The sequence below is a fragment of the Tetrao urogallus genome (genome assembly GCF_951394365.1).
Source record: "Tetrao urogallus genome assembly, chromosome: 1".
NCBI classification, from domain to species: Eukaryota; Metazoa; Chordata; class Aves; order Galliformes; family Phasianidae; genus Tetrao; species Tetrao urogallus.
Genome location: NC_136813.1, coordinates 10,272,616 through 10,293,730, shown reverse-complemented (window position 1 = coordinate 10,293,730; position 21,115 = coordinate 10,272,616). Strand labels below are relative to the sequence as shown.

The 21,115-nt window shown below is 37.7% G+C and overlaps 1 protein-coding gene across 1 annotated transcript in view; it reads left to right on the top strand.

Moving 5' to 3' along the window:
• The window catches only part of SLC36A4 (solute carrier family 36 member 4), a gene marked incomplete at both ends in the record, with an annotated part of 85,821 nt that overhangs the window by 33,331 nt on the left and 31,375 nt on the right, over positions 1 to 21,115 (top strand). Inside the window, one exon of the mRNA XM_079549582.1 lies at positions 827 to 996. Within this exon, the coding sequence (XP_079405708.1) occupies positions 827 to 996 (170 nt within the window). The remainder of the gene's footprint in view (positions 1 to 826; positions 997 to 21,115) is intronic.

The following is a 21,115-nucleotide window of genomic DNA, read 5'->3' as shown; positions in this document are numbered from 1 at the left end:
TTTGGAGTTGTAGAAGTTGATACTTGTTTTTTTTTTTTTTTTTTGTTATAAAATCTTTGAAGTCCTATTCAGATGATATTTTGGCACAAAACAGTGTTTTTTGCTATATTACCGACTTTCAGTATTGTGGCCACTACTTACAGGTTGACAGCCTCAAAATATCTGACCCAACCGTACACCAAAATTCCTTAGAATTTTTCTCTTTCCTGATGTGGCATTGTAATTTAATGGTGTTCTGTATTCTTTGTGTTTGAAGAGGAGGTTATAGACTGCAAGCAGATTGTCTTTATGAATATTTTCCAGCCTAACAAAGCACTCCTTCCAATTTTGCTAAGTAAAATTTCATGGGATGCCCTCTGCCCAGCATGAAAAGATTTTTAAGGAACACACTGCCTACATCTTCCTTCTGTTTGGAAAAGATTGTTGTAGTTATGTATTTTTTTTTTACATACCATTTTAGAGAAAGTCACCATCATTAATCAGTGTTACTCTTAGGGATGACAATGCTGGTCACTTTACCTGTGTTTTTAGTTAATGACTATGGGGATTTTTGATAAAGTTTACAAAGAAGAGAAAAATACTGTACTACCCAGCTTATATTTTGGTAGAGCTGACAGCTTGTTAATACGTGGAATGTTCATGGATGAAATACATGTGAGATAAAGAATCTGGATCTAATTAAAAATGTGAGGAGTCTACTTGCTTAGCTATTAATTAGTTCTCAAATGTCAAATGATAGAAAATACTTTGAGAGGAAAAAAAAGGCAAGCTAATTTTTTATGAAGAATTTGTAGCTTACATGATTGTATGTAAATGTTTTGAACAGGTTGTATCAATCGGTAAAAATTCTGTACTCCTTTGGGATTTTTGTGACCTATTCGATCCAGTTCTACGTCCCTGCGGAGATCCTCATTCCAGCTGCCACCTCCAAAGTGGAGCAGAAGTGGAAGTTACCCTGTGAGCTCGTAGTGAGAGCACTGCTGGTCTGCTCAACCTGTAAGTATGCACAGAACATCCAAAACAAGTTTGCTATTGCATGTTGCTGAGGCCTGCTTATATGTGTATGTTGTGTTACATATTTTTCTGAAGTACAGCAAATCTGAATGAGTTTCAGTGATTCAGTATGTTTTGATTTTCATGAACATGTGAATCTAATGTTGCATTTATATTTTAAGCATGCTTTTTTTTTGTAGACAGTTTGTCAGCCAAGTATCTTTGATCTGTAATAGTCTAAAGCAGGTAACATGAAAATAATTTTCTTAAAGTTTCTTTATTAAGAAATAAATATGTATTTCCATTTCATGTCAGTGTTCCTATGCTATCTCAGTATATGCTGCTGACAGAGAAATCCTTCTCTTTGTTTTGTTGGCCTGAAAATTTAAGGCAGGCATAGATCATAGAATCATAGAATCTCTCAGGTTGGAAAAGACCGTAAAGATCCAGTCCAACTACAACCCAACCATACTACCCTAACTAACAACCCTCCGCTAAGTCGTGTCCCTGAGCACCACATCCAAATGGTTCTTAAACACATCCAGGCATGGTGACTCAACCACTTCCCTGGGGAGCCTATTCCAATGCTTAACAACCCTTTCTATAAAGAAGTGTTTCCTGAGATCCAACCTAAACTTACCCTGGTGCAACTTGAGGCCATTTCTTCTCATCCTGTCACCTGTCACCAGTGAGAAGAGACCAGCCCTGCTCTCGCTGTAAGCACCTTTCAGATATTGGAAGAGAGCAATAAAGTCTCCTCTCAGTCTCCTCTTCCCCAGACTGAACAGCCCCAGTTCCTCCACTCTCTCCAGCCACTCTCATATTCTCCAAGCCCTTCACCAGCCTTCTTGCCCTTCTTTGGACCTGCTCCAGCACCTCAATGTCCGTTCTGTACTGAGGTGCCCAAAACTGAACACAGTAATACGGGTGTGGCCTCGCCAATGCTGAGTATAGGGGCAGGATGACTTCCCTAGATTATAGATGTCTGCTCAGATTGTTTACACAGAGGGACACTTATTTGAGATGCAAAACTACTTCAGAGCCCTGCCATCTCTGCTCTCACTGTTACTCGCTCTTCTGTGGACTGTTATTTGCACCCCCTGCTCTTTCCATCCCTCCTGTTGCCTCTCTGTGTTTCTCACAGCTAGATGGAGTGCTGGGGACAGCAGTAGCAGTCAGTAATGCTCACTGAGAGGTGAGCATGGTCTCAGCCGTGTCATATTCCTGAAGGAGATAAACTGAGGAGGAAGTGAGGTCTTTCTTTACAGCTCTCATCAAAAGTGCTTGGTAACATTCACACCTTTTCCCAGAAGCAGTATCAAAAGTGGTTTCCAGTGAAAATTCTTGACTTTTTACTAAAAACAGCTGTTTAAAAAGAATGAAAAGCTCCAGTTAAGCAAAACATGCTAAACAGTGCTTATTAGTGGAGGAAAGTATTGATGGAAAAGACCAATTTAGTCTTTGATTCTGTGGTGAATGCTAAGCAGTGGTTAATGGGCTGGGCTGCAGCAAATAATTACCTGTTAAGGAGCTTGAACATGCAGTGAGATTGTCTTAGAAACAGGCCTGTTAAAGGAACTGTGTGATGTTGGTGCAATTTAATTACTGAAGTAAGCAGAGGGAAATACCACTGATCTCATAATGTGCTGCTCTGAAAACATATCTACTATATTAAAAAAAAAAAAATTAAAAGAAAAAAGACATGAAATGATTTCTTGCGTAAGGGAGTGCAGATCTTCCCGAGGCGCAGTGTAGCCTATGTACTCTCCAAGGAACTGAAGTGGAAAAGGAAATAAAATAGCTTGAAATGCTGGAAGAGGAATCTGTGAAAGGTGAAAAGAAATGGAAGCAAATCAGAGTGGGATGGGTAATTTGTGCTTGTTTTGAAAATGGATCAGTTGCCTATTAGGTATAATGAACTACAAGTGGGTAAATTGGGACAGAAAAAATAGAACATGAACTATAGTGTGTCCCTTTCTCCTAGAAGTATGTTGGTATCTATCCTTCTTCTTTTTATTTTCAGACAGTTGTCCATTGTGTTTTTTCGGATATTTGTTTCATTACAAGACAACATGTAATAGTGGCTTTTTTTTTAAAAGACATAATAGATATTTAAAATGATTTAATACAAAATGAATGCTACATCTCTATTTTTTTTTAAAGTATGCAAAATTTGACCTAATTCGTGTCAGTGCAGCTTATCTGTGATGCCAGTCTGTAAGTGGACCTGCTGCAAACAGGTATTAAATCATTTGCTGCAAGGCACAGAAACATCTTAAATGTTTAATTTTTGCAAAGCTATGGTATGGTCAGTTGTGTTTATCCTAATTGTCATTTCATTTTTGGCCAAGTGGCTTATACAGATTCTGTGCAGGCTGGTACCTGTAATACTTCTTCCTCCAATAATATTCTGTGTAATCTCCCATTTTTACACTCATCTGTGTTTTCCATTGTTCACTGAACTGCATTTTCATTGAATTTTGGTTATAAACCAGAGCTGACTTAAACAGTGCTACAAATCACTAACTGCGGAACATGGTTTCTAAAATGGATCAGAAAGTGCTTCTGTATTAAAAACAAAAAGTCTGAAAACTTCAAAATTGAGTTTTAAAAGAGAAATATTTTTTTATCAGTGACAAAATATGTTGTAATGTCTGGACCGTTCAGAGGTCACACACTGATGAAAAGGACTCTGCCTGCTCAAAGAAGTTTTCTATTTAGAAAGATATTAGCCATGTTGCTAATAGCATGTTAACAGGTTATTTGAAAAATCACTTTCATTATTCCTGATTTTTTTTTTCATTTCTCAAAAATCTATGAGGTCATGGTTTTATTACTGCAGTATATCATAAAATTTGCTAGGAAAATGCATACTCTGGACTTGTTCTCTTTGGTCTGGAAAGGTTTGTTAGAAGGAAGGACAACAATTGACTGGAGGAGCAATGTGAATGTGAAAAGCCATGCACCCTGGTTATTGTTTTTCATTGTTTCGTTGTTCGCTTTTTGACACCTTGTGCTACGAGAAGATGGTCACAAACTTGCTTTGTGTTTCAGAATTGTATGTTCTGCTTCCTCTGCTAGTGTTTCACAAAAGACACCTTATCCAAAGCATGCTATGGAAAATACTCTTCATCCTTAATGTCACTCATCTGAGCCAAACCTTTGAGCCTGGCTCAAGGAGAGGAATGCATCTGACTGCAGGTTGGCTGTAGGTCACTCTGGTGTAGCTCAGTCTGCGAACTGAATAGGTCCTGAGGAGCAATGAGATCACCTCGATTCCCTTTCTAGACAAAATTGGTAATTAAAGCTGTTTAAAAGGTTGTAATTTTTACCATATTAGAAGGGAAGCAAGTTACAAATAGATTTATAAACATATATATAGATTTATAAAAGTGATTGCTGTAGCTATCTGAAATATCAGATCTGTTCCTAGCAGTGTTTTCAATACTTCAACAGTATCATTCAAGGTAAGAGAAAAAACTAAGGGGTATTTTTGCTCGGAGAGTGCTGGGCTGCCAAGAATATGATTTTCCTTTAGTTATAATCCCTTATTTGTGTTTTTTGAATGAGGAAACAGTGCAAATAATTGTTTGGGTAGAAATGCAAGTTATATACTTTTGAGATAAAAGAAAAACGAGGGAAGAGGTAGATTTCCACTTCATTTGGCATTGAATGCTTCTCTCAATTTCGTTTGCAAGAAATGTGCATCTCTTCCTGCACCGTGAAAATTGTTGCAAGTTGAAGGATCTTACTGTAGTACTAAGCCCTTGTTTTACAAACATGAATGAGTACTTGTGCACTGGCTGGGACTGGAGGGATGAAGTAGACTTCAGGTCAAAGTCCAGAGCAGAGCTGCAAACTTAGTTTGGTCTTTTGTATTAGCTGCTGGAGGCAGGTGGGATTTGGTGCTGTGGATAGGAAGGCAGAAGTACAAATGAAAGCTGGGCTGAACATCACTGTGGTGGGTGAAGTAAGAAACTGTGAACAGATACAAAAAGAGGTAATGGGATGAGAGCCAGCTCAGGATCTGGAAAGCACAGAGACGTATGGAGGCACGGTGATGTGTGGATTGCCCTCAGGCTGTGGCTGGAAGGTTATGAGTATAGGAAACCTCCGGGCAGTGCCTGGCGATCTCCAGCAGCTGCCTGCACTGCAGCCCTGAGTGGAGCTTTGCCAGCTGCTGTCCTTTGGTGAGTCAGCTCAGCTCATCCTGGATGGTTCAGAAAGACCTCTTGTATGACATAAGAAAGACAAGAAATCTGTCTGATCATACTCAGGTTATGTAACTACATCCTTGTAGTTTCAGTAGATGCTGTTACTGCTGCATTTGTAATTTTATTTGAACTGTAAATGCTTTTCATTTATTTTTCTCACAGATTTTAGTTTGTGCTCCTGGTATTTCAAGTTATCTCTTCAGCACTTTGAAATATTTGTTGGGGTGGAATTTTTATAATATGAAAGTTCTCTTGGTGATTTCACCTCTTCAAATGCGTCACAGAAATAGTTTGGATCTGTGCATGCTGTATCTGCTTGGATTATAGTGGGGCTTCATGGGCAAACCTTGCTGTGGTTCAGCTGAGTTTCTTATGTGATAGGGCTGCTGTTACTGCACACTGTGACTGACCATATGAGTGTGAAGCCTTCTGGTTTATTTCTGAAGAATCTGGAGTATCCTGGCTGAATTTTTAATAGCTCTGTAATTCTGCTGATGTCTTCAGAACTGAAGAAGTTTTAACCTTTTGACGGAGAGAACAGGACAAAAATGTTCAACCCAAATGAATCCTGTTTAGTGAATAGCTTGAAATGAAATGCAGTTATGTCACAAAGTATTTCACTCTTCTGTGCTTACCTGACAGTAAGATCATAGTAATTCTGTAAGGGGAAAGTACGGAGAGGTTTTGTTGAGCCTTCTGTGTTTTCCTTCTGTGAGTAACTTCAGAATATGCTGAGCATTCTGTGATTGAGAGAAGATCTAGAGATCATCTGCTTCGACTGCCAGCATGACTCAATATTGGTGCTAAATAACAACAAGCATACTCACTTCTGTTGATATATCTCAGTGGAAATTGTGATAAATAAATTTTAGGATAGAGCAAGAATGTGAGATTTTTAATGAATGTAAATTTATTACCTACTGTCTAGCCAAATCTTAATCTTTTGTTTCCTGCCAGAAGGGTACTAAAGATGAAACTGCTTGCTGGAGGTGTTGGAAGAATTACAAAGAAATGAATTATTGAGAAAGGAATAAAATAGAGAAGAACAATCTAAGCAGTACTTAGCTTTTAAAGACTAAGTTACTTTTGATTTATTACTTACAAGATAGTAATGAATAATTGTTTTGTGAATTGAGAAGAGCTGCTGAAGAGCTGCTGAAGCATGGAGAAACCTGGAGCTGAGAAGTAATAGTATCTGTCATCTGCACAAGAAATAAAGACATATTTTTCAGGGCTGTATTCTCTAAGCCATGGTGCTCCTGTTAAAATGAAGAAATAACACATTTGAATATGGATGCTGAGTTATTAGTAGAATCATCAGCTGTTTTGATTGCTGGATTGAAATGAAACAAATTTGAATGGCTGATCCAGCTGAGCATGAACTGAGCTATTAGTGAGCTGCTTTCCATTAAAAAAAAAAAATTAGCCTGAGCTTGCTGTGTAATTTTACCGAGAGAATAAATTCATTATTCAGTTCAGTTTGTCAGTTGTGCTTGTCTAAATATTTCCCAGTTTTAACTCTACTTGCTGCTGAACAATTAGACAGAGGAGAACATGGTATTTACTAGATCTGTTACACTGTTTAACACATTGTGCCAAAAAAATACTTAGAGTAGGTGCACCATAGGTGAAATGGAGAGATTTAAGATCTCTATATGCTTAATAAGTTCAAACATTTTTCGTTACCAGTGCTACAGAAGCAGTGTTAAGGACAGGTTGAAGATCCATAATGCTGTTCGCAAGGTAAAACTAAGTGGCAGTCTGTGGTCTGAAAGTTTTAGGTGACTAATGGCTGAGATGCAAATAGATCTGTTTTAACACAGAATAATAGGGTGGTTTAGGCTGGCAGGGATGTCAAAGACTGTTCAGTTCCAACCCCCTGCTGTGAGCTGGTTTACCCCACCAGACCAGGCTGCCAAGGGCCCCATCCAACCTGGCCTTGGGCATCTCCAGGGATGGAAGGAACCATAGCTTCTATGGGCAGCCTGTGCCAACTTCTGTGTTCACGGAGCGTTTGCACCTGGAATAGCCATCCTAGCAAGACTCCTTATAAGCAGGGGAGGGCACTGTTAATCTACTTTACATACTCACTCCTGGATTGGGCCAAAGAAATGCTTCTTTCTTACTTTGATCTGTAGAAGGAATGTGGGTGAGAAATGTGTCAACATTTGTTATGGTGAATTTTTCTTGGGAAGACAGAAACAAAGCTGACTATTAAGCTCAGTTGTAGGCAGCTCAATTCTGTCTTCCATACCTAGCAATAATTTTAAAAGTAATCATGCCTACTTTCATTTTTTATTGCATTTTGTGTATTTTTCATTTGAATGTTTATAATTATTATGAAGCAGTAACATGAAATATCTTTATCCCAATAAACAATATGTATTTGCTTTAGTTCTTTATCAGGAACTGCTGATCAAAAGTGCAATAAATTCATTACTTCTTATCTCTCCATTATTTTGGCCCATTATATTTATGCATGGTATGACTCATAAGGGAATTTAATTTATGGAATGCATTCTTCAATGTCTTACACGAGCCAGTGATGATCTGACATGCTCACTGAGTGGAGCGGCAACTTCTACATGTGCACCCTGTGCATTTTACATCCTGCAGTTCATAGACTTGAGATTTCCTTAAGATCCAAAAATTCCTTGGGATGGAGTCAAAGAAGACAAGCTGGAAAGCACTCTTCTTTCCAGGCACCCAATTCAGAGGAAGTTGATAGCATTAAAATCTCCCCACTGTTTTCATAAAAGCTTTCACTTTTGATGTGTAACAGCACAGAGTTATAAAGATGTGTTAACTGTATAGCAAATATTCAATAGCAAAAGTATTAAGGATGCCATGTTATGCTTAATCTGCTGGTCTGACTGAGGTATTATAGCAAGTAATACTTACAAAGTGATATCACATTCACTTTTTAATCCTTCTGTTTTCTATGTAATGATGAAGGATTTGTCTGCCTGCTGTCCTTTTCTCTTAGTGTGCAACAGAAAAATCTGAACAATCCCTAATGTTGGAGTATTAAGCAGCAGACTTTGGCAGACACTTGAACATGGAGCAGTAGTAACAAATATTTTTGAATCAGTGCTTTAGCGTTCATTTTTTTAAATCACTTATTGGCTTTAAAGCAGTATATAAATGGTGCATTGCAAATTTGTAGGGCTGTGGACTTCTTTGCTCACAGAAGTGAACTTCTAAATTGATAGGACAGTGCACAAGACTGCTGATTGACAAGTAATTTCCTTAACTGCAAGTGCAGTGTGTGGATTTCTCCCTGCTAATACCTATCACTATATCCATCTGCAGTGCTGTTGCCATGCTGGCACAACTGCTCATAGGATCGGATTGCATAATGTCTCAGTGAACTATCTGGCCTGAAAGCATCCTCAGTGTTTTTTCTTTCTTCTGTATTTTCCCTCTTGTCTCCTCTTGTCTCCACTCGTCTCCTCTCCACTCCACCTGAAATGTACCTAAACCTGATGTGCGCTGTGGCCCCCAGACCTTTATACCTTTATGGAGCCATATGAACTGTATTCTGCAGTTCAGGAGACAGAGGGGGAAGAACAGGATTATCTTTGGAGTGTAGTTTTATCATACATGATTCAATTTACCAACTTGCTACTTAGAAACATAAATATCATACTTTTCTCTCCATCCAAATCTGGCATGCAGTTCCATCTCTTCCTCATTCTGGCTCCGGCATTTCTTCAGAAAAGAGCAGGTTGGAGTCATTGATCAGCACAAGACCCCACACTGTATTTAAATATGTTGCATATTGTTTGACTCAGCAGATGTTGGGGTGTATTGTGTTTTGATTTGCGGTAATTACTGACTGGCGCTGTTCTGCAACACTGCAAAATATAAATTATCATAGGATCCTAGAATGGCCTGAGTTGAAAAGGACCACAATGATCACCTAGTTTCAGCCCTCCTGCTATGTGCAGGGTCGCCAACCAGCAGACCAGGCTGCCCAGAGCCACATCCAGCCTGGCCTTGAATGCCTGCAGGCATGGGGCATCCACAGCCTCCTTGGGCAGCCTGTTCCAGTGTGTCACCACCCTCTGTGTGAAAAACTTCCTCCTAATATCTAACCTAAACCTCAGCTTAAGACCATTTCCCCTTGTCCTATCATTATCCACCCTCATAACCAGCCTGTTCATACACTCCCTTCATGTACTGGAAGGCCACAATGAGGTCTCCCTTATTATTAAATTATTTTTCTTTGGAATTAAATCACTTTTTCATTTCTCATGGGCTTTTCTGGTAATTCTTCAGTATAATTCTTCAGTAAAAATTACACGGAATCACATTGCTGCCCTGCAAACTGGTAGCTCATTAGCAGTGTGTTTGTCTGGTAGAACAAAGTGTACTTAACCAAATAACCCTACAGTATCAGGCCATCCCTTCTTAATTATCCATTTGAAAATTGCAACAGGCTACTTTTGAAGTTTTATGCATTCCACAGTGCTTCAGCTGAACGTACCTACTGATCCCACTGCATCAGTGGGCAGTTTTGACAAAATGGCTGAGCATAGACCACCTGCTGATGGGGTGCCTGCAACACTAGAGGGTGCTGAACCATGTTCTTCTGTAAATTTTGGAATGGAGCTGTTAATTAGTATTAATTAGTTTGCCTTATCTGACCTTTGTGCTGTTTGGTAATGCTGAGTGCTTTGATTCTGCATTCAGTTTGAGATGCCTTAAGCTGTGTACCATCTTGGCAGGTTTTTGGAGCAGTGTTTCAGAGGGACTTCAGAAGAGTACTTGAATGAAAAGCATGTCAGAAGTATGTTTGTGCTGGAAAGCTCTGTTTAATATTAAAGACAGGTGTGGAGAAATTTTGCATATTAGGGCAGCAGTGAGGACTCACAGTAAGACTAACAATCATCTTTAGTTTTTTTCTTGTTTTAACTTTCGTGATCTTGTCCTCCAACTGAATCACATGAGCCGTATGACCTGCTGAAGTTGCTGTCTGTATGTTCACTAATTGGAAATGGCGTCACTAACCGTAGGGAGTGTGTTGTTTTACTGTGTCTCATGGAAAGAAAGGGAAGGGGAAGAGGCAGTTTGTGATAGGAAAGTAGAACAGTATGTATGGTTTCATTGTGTTTCTCGGGAGTCAGTGAATTTTAGAATTCTCTTAGCAAACATTTGCTTTTTTTCATTGTGATGATGTACCAAATTTCTGTACACCAGTTTGATAGATATAATGAATCTTAAGTTACAGAAACAAAATTACTTAATATAGGACAAGTAGTGTGGATGTGTAATTGTTTATACAGAGCATTTCCCACAAAGACTGAAATGCAAGATGGCAAACTGTCATTTGTGTAGTTTGAATCAAATTAACTTGGTTAGCTTTCAGGACAGAGATTGATTTTCTTTGCTTTGTTTTCTCTCAAGTACCTTATAATGCATGTTTTGTAAATGTGTGATATGAAGCAAGTAAACAAGTTGCACAAATTGCCATTTTGGTTATAGTTCTTGGACATTATGAGACTCTTGACATTCACAATCAGTTATCCAGGACTACCACAACTACCAGATTGTCAAGTAGAGCCTCTCATTATCTGGAACACCATATGTGTTACACAATAATAATTAGTATTAATTAATTAATTTAATGTTTAATTGCTTGTTGGTATTTTTCTATTTATTTTTTATTTCATTTGAAGTGTATTACTAATGGAAACAATTATGTAATTAGCCTGAGCAAAGTTAAGTGGGATACAAAAATTTATTATACACTCTTGCATTCTGCCAGTATGTTCTAAATCCAGCAGACTCTGTCCAGGCAGGTAATTCATAAATTAAAGGCTTTCAAGGACAAGAAAAGCATACTTATATGAAGAACCTGACTTTGAAGAACCTCTTCTGAATCAGTATATATATAATGCTTTTAAAGAAAAACAATTCATTTCAAGTGAATAAATGAAAATTCTGTATAAAATAAATATAATTTATTGCATGTTATCCAATACCTGTTTAGAATGCGAGCTGAGTTAAACAGCTGTACCTGTTATTTTTCTTGAATTATTTCAGTGGTTTATGGTCTTTTTCAGCTGCATGATGCACATGTGCATCATTGTACCACTGCAAGTGCAGCTAATAGATGAACTGCTGTGCTCTTTCTGGATAAAGAAGATAAATCTCTGATTACAGTGCTATGCTCTGAACGTAACAGAAATTATACTATGATTGCCATGATGATGTGGAATATTTGTTGATATTATCCACTAAGAAAGAAAATGGGATACATTTAATTTAAAAACATGTTCTGAGAGTTTTGTTTGTGCCATTGAGTTTCTTCTACACATTGGGTAATGGCTTCCTAGAAGTGATATACTTCCTGTGTATCAGTTTGACAGGCTGTAAAGAGGGAAATTCAACTTTTCCAAGGATAGGAGAGGAGACCCTCCTGAATAGAATGTTGGATGCTTGGTGGATTTTTTTTTTTTTTTTTTTTTATTTCATGATTTTGTGGAACTTGAAAACCAGGTAAGACAGTCACAGTAACATGGCGTGTGCTAAGTAAAAGATTACAGAAAGCTGCATATATAGATCTGCAAATCCTTGTGCTTATGTTTTGAAAGGATAACCAGCTTTTTGGTGTAAGAATCAATATTTAAATTATCTTCATAAAACAGCTGTTTCCATTTAGTATCTTTCTTTTTTTTTCTTGAATTCTGAACATTGCTATCTTGTGAATGTGAATGGTTTGCAGCAATGATTAAGAAGACTTTCTGCCAGTTGCATTCAACTTAAAGTATCAGATACTATATTCCTCTGTATTAGCAGCTTCTAAAAATGAGGGTGCGCTAAATCTAACTTTTGTTTGGTGTTGCAAAGAAGAATCCGGGACGGGTAAACTGCAAAACTCTTACTTCCTACAGAAGCCCTTATCTCACCTCTAATGACCTATTTTTATTTTATCTTGTGCCTTTACTCAGTAAAACCATTCAATAAAAAAGAATTAGGTGTTTTCAAGGAAAACGTGTCAAATTTAGAAGATTTAGCTGCAGACATGGACTGATTAGTTGAAATGAAATTTCCACTGCTGAAGACTAGTTAGTATGAAGTCAGGTTTCCTGAGGAATTAAGTGCATACAATTGTTCCTTCATTGTGCGCCCCTGATAAGTTGCTTTTGAAATCACAGAGTAGCAGATGAAATTAAGGTTGGAAGGAGCCCTTGAGAATCACTCTAGTCCAATGCTGTGCTCAGAGTTACGCTAACTTCAGACTTGCCAGCCACTTCTGAAAGAAGGCTGGTTTGAATAATGATTGCATTATAACAATTTTTTCTTAAAATTGTTATATCTATCCGGCAGACTGAAGAGCCGGATGTTTCCACTGCATTAAAAACAGTGGGATAAGATATTGTGCATTTTTTCAGCATTAACTGTTTAGCCTGAATGCTTTAGTCTGGACTGCTGTAATAGCTGTTGGAAGGGGCAGTAGGAAGAGAAATTTAGGAAGGTAATTTGGAGGGAAAGGATAGAAATACAGGAGGTTCTTCACCAGAGGACAGTGAAGCGTGAAACAAGCTCCCAGTGCAGTGGGCACAGCCCTGAGCTGCTGGAATTCTTCCAACACATTGGATTTGGGTTTTGGATGGTCCTCTGTGGAGCCGGGAGTTGGATTCAGTGACCCTAATGGGTCTCTTCCAGCTTGGGATATTCTGTGATTCTATGAATGACAATGCTTTGTTCTTTGGAAGTATGTTCAGAGATGCTGTTAGCATTTTAATTCGTATTATTAGACTCCCAGCAGCCAAAACTTCTAACAATTTCTCCTACGCAAGTATTTCTCTAAAATAGACAAATTCCAGTATCAAGTAAATCAATGAGAAAATTCTTTTTGAACAGAAACATCTCAGGAAAAAGTTCTATAATGTGACTTATTTATTATCATTTAGGCCGTAATATCTTCAACAATGTGTGAAATGGTTTATGTTCAGTAAATAACATGTTTTTTTAGATTACTTCAACAACTCCAATACAGAATTTTAATTCAAAATGTTAATGAACAATATGGAAAATAATTCGCTGATTTTTGAGCAGTGTGCACTTGTGCTCTATAGACTATGTGACATCCTAAAAATTTGGTTGGATCTACTTACACGTGATAGATTCGGAGTCTAACTGCATGTGTTTAACATACATACAGCAAACATTCAACAGGTATTTCACCATAAATTTAGCATGGCACATTTTGCTTCAAAGTGTTGCTCGTGCTTTCTGAGGGAAGGAGAGTAGGATAAGTTGTATTTATCTGATTGATCATACTGTGTTCTGATTCATGGTATCTCTAGAGATAGAGTTGGTACCGCATTGTCATAGAAATATTGTGTCACTTACTAGACTGACAGTTCATCACCAAGGAATAGGATCTCCATGCATCTTTTTTGCCATTTTAAAACTTCTGTGAGTGTGACAGGTCAGGAACATTGGCAAAATATACAGAGCTATTCATTAGCTTTTTGGTTGCTTTTTAACTTCCACAACCTAGGATATATATGTATATATATATATACACACATAAAATACTGTATGTATACATGCATAAATATTAAAATACATAATATAACCATATGTGGAATGAAAGCCATGCTCTGCAGTACCATAACTAACCATATAAGCCCTGTCTTCCCATTGGAAACTGTCAGCCCCTTGTTTGTTATAGATGTATCACAAAATGCCTGATTGTTCCAACAGATTGTTGGTAGGAATAAATCCATTTTTTTGTACTGTAATCTCACACTGACAGCTCTCCTTCTCTCATCCCTAGATCCCAGTGCTGCTTCTCATGCTGTAGGCTAGCAGAAACCGTGTCTTCTTGTCATGTTTCTTTCTTTATAGCCTCCTCTAGATCCTTTTATCTTTGCAGGACTTAGTCCAGATGCTTCATTTATGTTGTTCTGCATAGCTCACTTCTGTCTTCCATTAGCTAGTGCTTTTTTCACTCTTCTGGTGTTAATCCACTCTTCATCTAGTGCCTGGAACCCTGTTGTTTGTAAGCTTCCTGTTTTGCTGATTTTTTTTCCTTCATCTTTATTCATATGCCTTTGCCTGTATCTCATGCTTGTCTGTATTTTAATTGTATGTCATAATTCATCTGTAGTATCAGACAAGGAGCTAGAGGATTATTAGCTTAAAAGCACAGAATGAGCCATTATTATGTGTCATGTAATCAACTTGACAGAATATATTACAGATATGAAGTCTTAAGTGGTTTGGCTAAGAGAGCTGCAATTATGTGGTTTGTTTCCTTCAATTATCCCTATTTGATAGTTACAGAACGTATTTCTTATTAGAATATGGAGGCAAAATGCTGCAAATACACCACTGAGAATATGGTAACAGTTTAATTTTAACATTTGGTGCTTAGAAATACAGGCCTGGCATAGAGAATGGACTGTTCAATTAAGTCTAAAGTGATACATGCCAACTCTATTTGGGATTTGTTTTAAAATTTTGATCTTACTTCTTAATTGTCACCTTGAAGTTGGATATTGTGTAGAAATGTCTGGTAGACTTGATGTGCTGCTCAGAGAGCTGAATGAGTTTTGATTGCACGACTATGTATTCTAATTTGTCACTATCAGGAAAACTGTGTGATCATTTTGGATATTATTGCTTAAAATGCTGTCTGTGTGGTGTTTTTTTTTTTAATAAATCTGAAATAATGTTTGCTGGGCTAGATGGAAATTGCAGTGGAGTTAACTGAGGTTAAGGAGAGGTTAAAGTATCAGGAATGAAAACGAAAATAATTCAATTTTGTGGCTCTGTTGAGCTGGATATCTTTGATCTAATTTGTACTCAGCTTTGTGCTGAGTTAACTGTGAGCACTGATAAACAGCCTGCCTCCTGGGTCAGAGCAGCCTGACGTGGTAGCATCAGTAACCGGGGATTGTTTGGCAGTGCTAGCAGTTGCTCAGTAGAGAAAAAGGGACCATGGCCCTTTATGTTCTGGGGCTTGTGCATGTTTCCATTAGTCAATAAGTCTTTCAGGAAAGGCTTTATGTCTTTATAGCTCTTTTTGGTATTATCGATAGAAGAAGCCGACATCCTTTACAACTGGTTGTGTCTCTTTTGAAGCTAGGAAAAGAATGGAATTGTTGGTCATATCAACCTCCATCAAAATAACTCTAGTGCCTTATTTTACCATTAATGTTCTATTTTTTAAAAAACTTGCTTTTGTGTTACACTCCTCTAGCTTCAACTTTTAGTTCCTGTGCCTATTTACCTTTTGTCTGCTAGCCTTAGGGGCACATCCTGGGGTGGTGACAGGGCAGCCTCTTACAGGGTCTGACCACTCTTTCTGATAAAAAAATTCTTTATAATACTGCACCTGAATCTCCCTTGGCACAACTTGAGGCCATTTTCTCTCATCCTATCGGTGTTACCTGGGAGAAGAGACTGACCCTCACCTTGCCACAACCTTCTTTCAGTTAGTTGTTGGCCTCCTCTTTGTAATGTAAACAGACTGAGTGTAGGAGGCAATTTTCTACCCTTGTTTAAGAGGATCTTTTTTTATGCAGACTGTAAGGGAATCTTTCCCAGTACTCACACTGGGTCTCTTTCGCATCTGCAAACCAGAAACAATTTTCAATACACTGCAATAATTTCCCCATTTTCTTTTATGTTTATGACCACGTTATCACTTTTGGTTGTAGTATTAGCCTCATGCTCATCTGAGTAGCTGCCATGGCTCCCAGGAAAGTAAAGCAAAATCATTGGTTCCGGACCCACTTAGGTAGTTTATTAGTAGTAAGCCCAGCAATGAGATTGTATTGCTAACTCACAGCAATGAGATTGTATTGCTAACTCACAGCAGCATGTGTGTCAGGAATACTGAGTTCACACATCTCCCTTAAACATTGGTGAGAATTGTCCATGTAACTCACCACGTTCTTTGCTGAGAATAAACCATTTTCTTCTCTACATGTTGTATTGCACAAATATGCTCAAATGATGCCAGTTACAAATGTTTTTTAATTAATCAGTGGCATAAATAATTCTTGCTGATCATCTATTGTTTAAATTTACTTAACAGTATCAGGTATGGCTATTTAAAGGATCAAAAAGATTTACTACTTAGTTCAGACGTTTTACAGTTTTCTAGGAATTTCATCCTATCAGTTGGACTTAATGATAACTCTAATTTAGTCTGATTGTCTCTCTGCTGTATTGTTGTGTTCAAGATTCATGTCAAGTCTGTTTTCTCCTGTCAGATGTTCCATTTATGCTGCCCCCAGGAAAATGTTGTAAATTAGAGATATCTTCCCCAATATCTGCTAATACATTTTAGAATGAAATTCTTGCATTAAGGCCTGCCTTTACAGCTCAAATGTATGAGATATCAGGGAGGAGCAGAACTATGGGGTTTTAAAAATATTTGTTATTTTGTTCCTTTTGTTTATGACTCATTTAATAATCCATGCCTTAGAGTATGGATAAAATAATGTATTGCTTGTTTGCATGTCTTACAGCTATAGCTGTTCCCCTTAGCTTCTATTAAATGAGTTAATAAAAAGCCACTGTGCCAGAGTTCCATGGTTTTTCTGATAAGCAGATTTTGATAAACATTTTATTTCTGTTGCCTGTACAAACTCTACATACATACCTCTATTTATCTCAGATACCTTCATACTCATGCAGTCACAGAATTATCACAGAATTGTTGCGGTTGGAGGGGACCTCTGGGGATTGTGAAGTCCAACTCCCTGCTCAAGCATGTTACCTGCAATAGGTCACACAGCAGAGCGTCCAGCTGGGTCTTAAATATCTCCAGAGAAGGAGACTCCACAACCCTTTCCTTTTCTTGTACACAAGGTGCACCAGGCCCCTAGTCACCTTTGTGGCTCTCTGCTGGACTCTTTAGGAGTACAACAACACATGCTTGTTGCTGAGGTCATTCTCATGAGCTCATTTCCAGCAAGTCAGCCCCTAACCTGTACTGATGCATACAGTTGTTCCTCTGCAGGTGCAGGACTCTACACTTGCTCTTATTGAAGCTCATCAAGCTCCTCTCCACCCAACACACTAGTCTGTCCAAGTCTCACTGAATGGCTGCACAGCCTTCTGATACATCATCAGCCATTCTTCCCAGCTCATTGCTCCTGGAATTTTGACATCAGAGTTCTCTACATAGTATTTGGTGGACAACAGGCTGGCCATGAGCCAACAGTGTGCCCTTGTGGTCAAGAATACCAATGACATCCTGGGGTGCATTGGAAAGAGTGTGGCCAGCAGATTGAGGGAGGTGATCCTTGTCCTCTATTCCACCCTGGTGAGGCCACTTTTAGGCTACTGTGTCCAGTTCCTGGCTCCCCAGTTCAAAAAAGACAGGGATCTCCTAGAAGGAGTTGGGTGGAGAGCCACAAAGATGATGAAGAGCCTGGAGCATGTCCTGTATGAGGAAAGGCTGAGTAACCTGGGTCCGTTCAGCCTGGGGAAAAGAAGACTGAGGGGAGATCTAATTAATGTCTATAAATATCTGAAGGGAGGTGGGAGGCAAATGGATGAGGCCAGGCTCTTCTCAGTGCTGTGTAGTGATAGAACAAGGAGTAACGGCCTAAAACTTGAACATACAAAGTTCTGTACAAACATGCGGAAGAACTTCTTTACTCTTTAATTAAGGGTCATGGAGCACTGAAACAGGTTGCCCAGAGAGGTTATAGAGTTTGCAAATTCTTAATTATTTAAGATGTAAATGTAGTCTGGAAACTTAATAAATTCTAAGGTCTTTCTCTTTACGTTAGTTTTCAAATATATTGTGAGCTCTGGTGTATATTCACAATTTCATACAGATAAAATGAGTGCTGAGAGTTAAGGGTGAATGTAGTAAGGTCAGCTAGATTCTGTGGTTGTAAGTGCTCAGTTTAAACATGTAAAATATGATTTTTCAGTATAGTTAGTCTTATATAATATAATGCTGCTGTTCATGTAGGTTCAAAGCAGACTTCATTGGCATCAGCTGCATCTGAAACTGCTGTGAACTTGTGGGATCTCCCCATTTTCCCGTGAAGTATTTTCATTGGTTTTTTTTGGTGTGTAAGTTCTCAGGACCAGCATCTGTATCATCTAAAACACGTGCAACGCTTAATCTCTAGTGAATTAAGACCTAGCCTAAACTCACATGGGGAGGATCACATAGAATCACAGAATTTCTCTGGTTGAAAAGACCTTAAAGATCATCAAGTCTTCTCATTCTTATGAGCCCTATTAGGATTACATGTAGCCTGATGTTTTTAGTGACAAAGAGATCCTGTGTTGTGTTAAGTGTAGATATCTTTAACTCAGTCGTAGAGCATAAATATGTCTTTTTTGAGAAGGATGTAATAGAGTGAGAGGCAGTAGATAAAGAGGAACTGTTCTCTGATTTCAGCCCAGTTTGAGCTCTGTGATATTAAGTTTCTTATTAATGGTAATTTTAAAAGCCATTCCTTGTCAATAAATAAATATTTCTGATATTTCAAAGAGATATAAGGAATGTAGTAGCTTTTTCATGGCTCTATTATAATTTTTATTGACAAGTATGAGAGGGATAAGATGACATTATTTTCATTTTTGATGGTTGAATCCCAAGGAAAAATATGGCTTAGCTATTAAACGGTCTGTGCCTGAGTAACTTTGAGTGCTTTGATCTTGCAGTGAGAGAGCTGAAATGACAGTAATCACAATAAGAATAAACACAGAAATCATTGTGAGCAATTGTTTTAGCTCAAATAACTGTCATCCTATATAATATAAAATTACAGGGTTAGGTACAATAGAAATAATTGCTGTGATTAAATATGAACAAAGTACATGATAGCAAAAGAAAGCAAGAACACTTTATTACTGATTTTTCTGAGCATCTCAGGACATTCATATGTATGAGTTAATTTACTCTGGAAATTTGATTGCATGGGGTGAAATCTGCTGTTGGTTTAGTGATTCAAACCAGGTTTTTGTTAAGAAAATGGACTGGAGAATGACAAAAATAAATTTATGTAATTGTGTGCTATAGACAGTTTAAAAAAACTTTTTGGAAGGATTTCCTTTTTTTGTCTTACATTATACTTGAATGTTTCATTGTTACAAGAGGAGTCACTCTAGAAAAAAGCCATTTACAGTTTATTAGGTAAGGATATTGAGAATCTGGGGAGAATCTTTCCATACTTGTCTGTTAGATCCCAAATGAATAATGTTGTTACCATTCACTTACGATTGCTGTCTAATGTTTTATGTTTGCTTCCTGATGTACCAGAATGAAGGCAGTTAGATCTGAAATGCTGATACTGTTCCAAAATAAATGTCTTGAGATTTTCTTCACTTGTTTTATGATTGTGATTAAGACATGAGGAACATGTACGTAGCTGAAGAATATGTTTAAAAAGAAATTACTGAAGATACTTGATGTGCTTTTTTTTTTTTTTTTAGCTTTCTTAGAAGTAACAGACAAGACTCCCTCCACTAGAAGAGCTTTGGGAGGGAAAGCTCTCACAGTTGACTTTGCATCATTGAGGGCACGTTTTATGAACCCAGGTTCATCTTGTCTGACTTTCTCCCAGCAGTAAAGAATAGTTGTTACTTACTGGTAGGGATAGTGGTAACATTATTTTTCTCTCTTACTAAACAATTTAGATGGTGTGTTACCAGAGTGTAAAAAAAGAGGAAAAAAAAAAAAGATTATAAGGAGAGATGACATCCGACAAATATTTGGAGACACGAAAGAAAACATGTATTTTCAGATTCATCATCATCATCTGGAGGAATACCCATAGCTTTTCATTTCTTCAGCCAAGCACAGGTTATATAATCTGTTTCTATCTTTCAAAAAATACACTATACTTTAAAAAAAAAAACAAAACAACAAACAGTAGAACAAGGTGTTAACATTGGGCAATATGTTATGGAGATTATAGGTATTTCAAGCTAACGAAAAATGTCAAAACTTTTCAGAGTAAAATTCTGGCACATACAAGTTAATACTGCATGTTAGTCATTGGCTATTTAATTATTTTTTATGAGTATGTTTGGATGGAAAGTGTGAATGAAGTGCAGCAGTGTGTACCATTATAAATGGCATATTCTGTGTGACTGTATGTTTTATTCATAGAGAGGAACGCATGTATGCTTCTCAATAAAGGCCTTTGGACTCGGTAGGAAGCAAACAAAAAAGCAAGAAAACATATGGTTCAACAACTATCTAACAGTTCATCTGGGACTGGCATTTGACTGTTTAGCATTAGCAAACAGAGGCAGCTTAATGAGAAATTCCTCGCTATTGTAAATGTAAAAAACACTTCCTGGAAAATGGGCTGAGAAGTTTATGTTCTGCTTACTTAGTGTTCACAGTTCGGAGTGTGATTCAGCTGCACACCAGTAGCTAATGGTGGAGCTTTTGCAAAGGTGATGTATTCAAGTGGAATTGTGAACTTGTACTGAGATGGTTTGGAAGAGGTTATTCTTGTAAGTCATTTCATAGTTCTCTCTTTCATTACCACTGTTTATTTTCTCTGCCTTTCTTTTTCTGGTCACTCAGTTCATTGTCTTCAAAGTCCTACCCTACACAATAATTTTAAACATTCTTCCATTTCCTTTGTGTTTGGAAAAAAGAAAGATTGGAGATTTGTGTGAGTGCTTATCTTATGTGGATTTCCCAGTAAATGTAAAAATTAAATTTATTGAAAAACAAGCAGAATCGATACAAGCAACAATATTTAAACATATCTGCAGAAGCGAAGACACAAAAAGCAGTCAATATGGGGCTGATCTGCACTGTTCTGACAGTGGCATTAAGTCCTGTGTAATTACAATGCTCTCATCCTGAAATGCTCTGAAGTCAGATAAGTAATTATGTCTTACAAATTCAATCACTGAAAGAGCTGAAAATTAAAATGTAATTGTAGTGT